The 7,437-nt window shown below is 35.6% G+C and overlaps 1 protein-coding gene across 1 annotated transcript; it reads left to right on the plus strand.

Annotated features, from left to right (window-relative positions):
* The first annotated feature begins 2,378 nt into the window (after positions 1 to 2,378).
* LOC104222362 (ethylene-responsive transcription factor 5-like) lies at positions 2,379 to 3,661 on the plus strand. Its single transcript, XM_009773591.2, has one exon. It carries the CDS (start codon positions 2,571 to 2,573, stop codon positions 3,375 to 3,377), a length of 807 nt encoding a protein of 268 aa, XP_009771893.1. The 5' UTR covers positions 2,379 to 2,570; the 3' UTR covers positions 3,378 to 3,661.
* Positions 3,662 to 7,437: the final 3,776 nt, after the last annotated feature.

Genomic DNA, 7,437 nt, shown 5'->3' on the forward strand with positions numbered 1-7,437 from the left:
CAAGTACGAGGAATGAATCATATATATGTATATTCACTAACGACCAAAAAATAAAAGGATCCTCTAATGTCAAAGTCGAAATCGTCTTCGGCGAGCACTGAATCAAAAAGAAAAAGACTACAAAAGATAGATCCGGTTGTGGATTGTTCAATAGTGTTATTTTGTGGAAGAGGAAGATTCAGATGAAACGGAGCAAAGAAATATGAAGAAGAAATCGACTATTTTGCGAGAGAGAGAAAGAGCAAGAGTGAATTGAAAATGAAAGAGAAAGAGGGGTGGGGAGAAAATCTGAAATAGAAAACTGATTAGAATTATGAATTGGAAATGAAAAAAATTCCTTCGCACAAAGAAAAAGAGAGTGGGGACAGTAATGTGGCTAATTGATGAAAATAATTTATCAACTTATGTACAAACAGGGCCATACCGAGTAAGAAGGGAAAATATAGGCTCAATTTTGTTAGAATGTTGGGCCAACTGACAATAAGAGTAATTTTTTACTTTGTATTTACATATGCTCGTATTAATATTCGTGTAATACGCGAATATTATTAAAGAATATTAATTAATCATATTAAAGCATGATATGGAGAATTCAACTTGTGTTAGTAGTGATAGCTGTAAATACCAAGTCATTCAATTCAAAGCGGTCTCTTCTTTTATTTCAACATCTACCAAAGTAAGTAGATTATAATTTTGACTTAGGAAACTTAACCGCGATCACACTCTCTTAAACGTTGAAATATCCGACTAATTATTGGAAACAATGGTCAAACAACCAGCCGTAATTCCCTCCGTTCTCATTATTTTTCATAAATTAAGAAAGCTAGGAACTATGTGGAAAAAGAATTTAACTTATATCCGACAGTGTAATTAAATTTTGTACTATCATTACAAATTAACTTGTTGTAAAATATTACATATTTTATTTTTCAAGATACTAATTTCATTTCTTATGCTTAACTATACCCGGAATTTCCTATGCAAGTTAAACTCAAGGAAATAAAGATCAGTAAATTTCAATTTAATATTCATAAGCCTTCATTAACTCTAACATCTCCCAAATTGTAACAATTCACACCATTAGTGATATGGTTCGCTCGGACCCTAGATTCTCAAAATATTAAGAGGCATCACTAGGGTCTAAATCTTGCATTTTAAATGCACTAACATTTTTCTTCTTATTTGTCGATATGAGATTTGCCTAGAATATTCTACACTATTTTGCCTTGAAATCCCATTCTATCCATCTTATTCTTCTGTGTAAGTAAAGACCCCCTTTAAAAACTCAAAGTATCGTTGAGGATTGTGTCACCATCATTTCAAAGATGTGAAATTTACCTATACTCAGTTGGCACTAAGGTTTGTCTCATCATCATCCAAAGTTGCACGCTGGTTGGCTTTGATATCATATATAACCTGATATAATCCTTTCTGGATTTGGATCCGTATAATTTTAAAATACGTCACTAAGATTTAAGGCATCTCTTCCTATTTTCCATTATTGAATTTGCTTAATTGTTACTCCATTTCAATTTACGTTTCACATTTGCTTCTCGAGATTCAAATATTATGAAGTTTGATCAACATTTAATCAACTTATAGTACTTTTCGTATAGTTTTTGAATATCTGAATTTTTACTTTAAATATCAAGTTGAACTAATCAAATTTAGTTTTGAAGATGTATCAAACTGACTATTCATAAGCGAAATGTATCATATAATACACAAATAAACATATAGTATATCAACAAGAAGCTAGTTACTTCTCTTGGTGTTTTCTTTTTAATCTTTTTATCAAGATATCAATGAGAAATAAATAGGAAGGCATTTCCTACATCAGTTTTCTTCTTTCTTGATGTAGAAATGTACTCCCTTTTGTTTCAAAAATAATGAATTCATTATTATTTGAGAAGTCAAATAAGATTTGTTTTAATCACATTTTTTGTAAATAATTTTTAAATATTTTAAATGGTTAACTATTGTGAATTTATATTTATATTCATATCGAAAATTAATTAATTTGACCTTCGTACTCCAAAAAATTCAAACAAATTGAAACAAACGGAGTAAAACTTATTAAAACCTAGAACCAAAAAGCAAAGAAAGAAAAGGGCAAAAAGAGAATGAAAAAAATAAGATAAAAAGAAGTAACGTGGAAACTTAGGTCCTGAGGAAGACAGAATAACCAACAATCATCAATGACTAAAAAAGACATAAAACCAACATCATCTCCTTTGTTTTTCTCTTCTTTTTTGACAAAAGATGAATAACTTTAATCATACATTACTTTATTTTAATTAAAAAAAGTCAAGTAGTCCTCCTTTATACTTAAAAATGAAATTGGATAACCCACAAGAGCCTTCCTCTCTCCAACCAAGAAACCTCCTCTTAACCTCCACTTGACTCAAAAATTTCCACCCTTTATAATCCTCCCTCTTCACTCATTCTTTTCCACTCAATTCAACTCAAATTCCCTTTAATTCTTTCATATTTTGAACAAGAAAAAAACCATCTTTTCCCCTATATTTTACCTTTACAAGTTTTTTTTTTCATTTCTTTAAAAGATTTAAATGGATCTTGATTTGATAAGGGAGCATCTTTTGGATGATGTGGCTTTTATTGAAAATTATTGTTCATCTTCAGAAACAAGTAGTACTCTTTATTCTCAAAATTCCTCTGTTTCTGAATGTTTTGATTCTTTAACCTCTGATCTCAAAGTGGAAACTTTCTCTTTTGATCCCATAAACTTAGCTCAAAATTTGAACCAAGAATTTAATTCTTCTGAATTTGAACCAAAACCCAACTTAGTACCTCGTACAACAATCTCAAATTCCCCGAAAAAAACAAGTTTTAATGAAAGAAAACCTTCTCTCAATATTACAATACCTAATGTCAAGAAAACAGAGGAACCAAAAACAGAGGAGGTAAAAACAGAGTACTCTGTTCAGAAGAAATACAGAGGAGTAAGGCAAAGGCCATGGGGAAAATTTGCTGCTGAAATTCGTGACCCGACCCGAAAGGGAACTCGGGTTTGGTTAGGAACTTTTGAAACAGCAATAGAAGCAGCTATGGCATATGATAGAGCAGCATTTAAGCTAAGAGGGAGTAAAGCAATCTTGAATTTCCCACTTGAAGTAAGTAACTTTAAGCAAGAAAATAATGTGATTGAGCAAAGGGTAAATTTGAATTTAAATTCTTGTGGTAAAAGGGTAAGAAAAGTGGACGGTGAAAATGAAGTTGTTGTGGTAAAAAAGGAGGTAAAAAGAGAGCAAATGGTAACTCCTTTGACACCTTCAAATTGGTCTTCAATTTGGGATTGTGGTGATGGAAAGGGTATTTTTGAAGTGCCACCTTTGTCACCATTTTTGGTTTCATAAAATGGATTGAACAAATAAAGGTATGTCCAAGAAAAGAAAATTTTGGGGTCCCTTTTTGGAAAATTGGATAAAAGTTAAAAGAAAGATCTACTAGAGACAGGTGTAAAATCTGTGTACACACTATCTTTGAAAGTGGCTTGGATCATGCATTTTTTTGTTCTTTTTAATTTCATTGATTAAGCTTTATATCATGTAATTATGAACTCAGTCTAGAACTTTTGTTTGATTGGTTTATTCAGTTTGTATGCAATGGAAGTAATGTAAATACTACTTTTTGGTCTCAATTTTTGTGATGCTTTTTTCTTTTTAGTCTATTTCCGAAAAATTGTCATATTTATGTATTTAAAAATAATTTAATATTATATTTTTTATTTTACAGGTGATTTATAACCACACAAAAATCTATGGATTATTTTGTACCCGTGAAAATCTATTTTTTAAATTTAGTGTCTGATCAAATAAGTTCAAACAAATTAAAACGAAAGAGTATTGTTTATCTTCTCTAATTTCAACAACTAGGGCTGAAAGTTGAAACTCTAGGGATTCACATGTGAATTTGATCCTTTTGCTTTCAATGTACATTTCAAAGTTGTGGACTTCTTGGCAAGGAGGATCACTAAACCGCAACACTAAGATCTATAGATAAAGTGCGAAAATTCAACCATTGAATACAGTATTTGAAGAAAAGAGATGAACAAGAACACCCGCTGAGGGTGGACGCTTAATGATATTGACGAAAAATAGTAGGATTTTGTGATTTTTCCATGCTGGTTCGAAAAATACGAAACATCTGAGTCATACAAGTAAAGAGATCTATTTATTTTTTAGAAAAAGGAAAAATGGAGATTGGAGTAATGATAAAACAGAATCCGATGGGTTCTTTTTGTGATGGTATGTAGGGCCTTTATTATTAGGATGTTCATTTTTGTTTCAAATCCATTGGGGGTATCTGAAATTCAGTGAACCTTTCTACAACATATTTTGCAACTTGGCATTTGGTAGGTTATATACAGTATTTTCTACTTATTGAGTTATTTCTATGTCCTACTTCGTGTTGACATTGAGTGGACTTTGTACATTGTAGTTAAAATTCGATGGGGTCTTGTTTTCTTTGGGTCTCATGATTAATTGATTGTTGAACTACTGAGCTGTAACCAAATACCAGATCAGTTGGACTAGCAAATTGTGAAATGTTCATATTAACGACTAGTGCAGGCCTAATAAGTATTGGGGAGGGGTAGTTAGGCAGGACATGTTATTATTTCAGCTTATCGAGAATATGACCCACGATAGAAAGATGTGAATGTCGAGGATTGAGGTTGAAGGTTGACAATTGATTGTGTTATCTTATTCATAATTCTTTACTATTACATGTTGTGTCATTCGTGCACGTCACCTTAATGTATTGTTGTTACTATTGTTTGCTACTTGTTGCCTTATCTCCACTGTGCCTTCAGCCGAAGGTCTATCAGAAACAACCTCCCTATCTTTATAAGGTAGGTAGGGGTAAGGTCTGCGTACACTCTACCCCTCCCCAGACCCCATTTATGGGAATACACTGGTTCGTTGTTGTTGTTGTTGTTCATACTAACGGTATTAAACTTGTATACGGTCGAAACCGGGTTCATCTAGTGCATAACGGATTGGGACTGAAACGTGATGGATTGAAGATTGGCCTCGGGTTCCATCGAGCAAAAGCACGAAGGTAAAACATACGTCTTCAAGATCTTCGAGCCCATGACTCCGGAACCGACCCCGACTCCGAATGAGCTCGAGGAAACATTATCGAACGAAAAAATAGAAGGCCGGAATATCCGCAATCGGCCGGATATTACGGCAGGAATCTCGGCACGTATCAATGAGAGACCGATTAATTGGAAAATCATGAGATTTCTTACCTTTATAGAATTGTATCTAAAGTAGGACTCCCTTACTATATAAAGAGGGTCTGATTATTTGTAATATACATTGTAATACGCATCCCAAAGTAATATACTATTATTTCTTGTTCCTATTATCTTATCCTTCTGCTCCGACATCGATTGAGGCACTTTTTGGCACGAGGATTACCAACCTTCAAGGCCAAGACTGTTCAACTTGTGTGGTTTGCATTTACTTTTCTATTATTGATTTCAATATTAATCTATTTTCTCAATTTGTATCAAGTTAGATCACGTATCTTAAAAACCACGTATAAATTCAATTATTATCCGATTTTGAGAGCATACAGTTTGGCGCCCACTGTGGGGCTAAGGATAATAATGGTTATTTGATACAAACTTTCATAATACACACTATTTTACACTTGTTCTTTGGAGTGTCTTTGATTCCAGGATCAAAATATCAAGCTCTCAGTCAGCGCCCTTATACGTTGACAATGATTTCGACCACCACGGTGAAAATGATAACGTAGCACCTGGGAACGATGTAGCCCCGGTCGATCTCGTTGGAGCCCCGGCTGTAGATCCAATAGACGTTAACTCACATATAGCTATCAACACAAATTTACCCACCGATCCCGAGGACAACATCCATAGGGATGTTAGATCAGCCGCTCAAAGCACACATGGCGGCGAATATGGCGGAATTAACTTATGGTTTATCTTCAAAATGTTACAGGCTCAATAGGCAGCGATAGCCCAACTCTAGAACCAGAGTCGCCTACCAAGTAGGATTGAGCCCGAGCCATCCCAGGAAGTTGTCCACAGAGTTTAATCGGCCTCAAGGAGATCGAATGAGATGGAATCAGGGACCAATCCGGTAATCATGAAGATGCTCGTGGAACTGACAAAATGAATTGAGTCGGGAGAAAAGAAGATCGAGACAAACGACAACTAGGTTCGATCAAATCCCAGGAGAACCACTGATATTGAATGGCTTGGATTCCAAAAAGTTCATGCAGAAAACTTTTCCCCCTAGCGCGGCTCCTAAGACGATCCCTAAGAAGTTCTGCATGCTCAAGATTCCTAAATACAGTGGGACGACCGACCTGAACGAGCATGTTACCTCTTACACGTGTGCCATCAAAGGGAATGATTTAGAGGATGATGAGATCGAATCTATCTTACTGAAAAAATTCGGAGAAATCCTATCAAATGGAGTTATGATATGGTATCACAATTTACCACCTAATTCTATTGACTCATTTGCTATGCTTGCAGATTCTTTTGTGAAGGCACGCGCTGGGGCTATCAAAGTTGAAACTAGGAAGTTGATTCCAAATGGAACGGATGGACCTACTGCCGGTCGCTGATGATTGGGCTGTTCAAGCGTTCACCCAAGGACTCAGTGTTCGAAGCTCTGTGGCTTCACAACAGTTGAAGCAGAACTTGATAGAGTACCCATTTGTCACTTGGGCTGATGTGCATAGCCGATATCAATCAAATATCAGGGTCGAAGGCGATCAACTTGGGGCTCCTTCTGAATCCGTTAACCTTGCCAGACCCATCAAAAGAATCAAGAGAGATATTGACGGTGAACCGAGGTCAAACAGAGATTAGTACCAGCCATATAACGGAGACCGTAAAAGCAGTGGTCCGGGCGAAGTTCTATGCGAAATGAAAGGAGAAGCTATCAGGGTCACAGCTCTCGAGGACTGATGAGAAAGAACGGCTTCGATAGGCCTATCGGACCTAAATAAGCACCATGATTATCGGAATATAACTTTAATGTTGATGCGGCTGCCATCGTATCGACTATCGGATGCATCAAAGATACCAAATAGCCTCGACCTTTACAATCCTATCCAGCCCAAGATCTCATCCAGATGTGAAAATATCATGGCACTCATGGCCAAAGAACGGAGGATTGCCGACAGTTGAGAGATGAAGTAGCCCAGTTATTCAACAACAGACACATTCAGGAGTTTCTGAGCGATCGAGCCAAGAATCATTTTAGAAACAGGGATTCTAACAAACAGATCGAACCAGAAGAACCTCAACACGTTATCAACATGATCATCGGTGGAGTAGATTGTCGTGCTCCTTTTTCTCGTGAAATTGGGTTTCGACGTTGACAACTCCTTTAAGAAAGGTTTTAAAAGAGAGAGTCGCCACCTAAC

Source organism: Nicotiana sylvestris, chromosome 5 (assembly GCF_000393655.2).
Source record: "Nicotiana sylvestris chromosome 5, ASM39365v2, whole genome shotgun sequence".
NCBI classification, from domain to species: domain Eukaryota; kingdom Viridiplantae; phylum Streptophyta; class Magnoliopsida; order Solanales; family Solanaceae; genus Nicotiana; species Nicotiana sylvestris.

Coding starts and splice junctions, on each gene's coding strand:
- LOC104222362 (XM_009773591.2), top strand. CDS start 2,571: ATGGATCTTGATTTGATAAGGGAGCATCTTTTGGATGATGTGGCTTTT.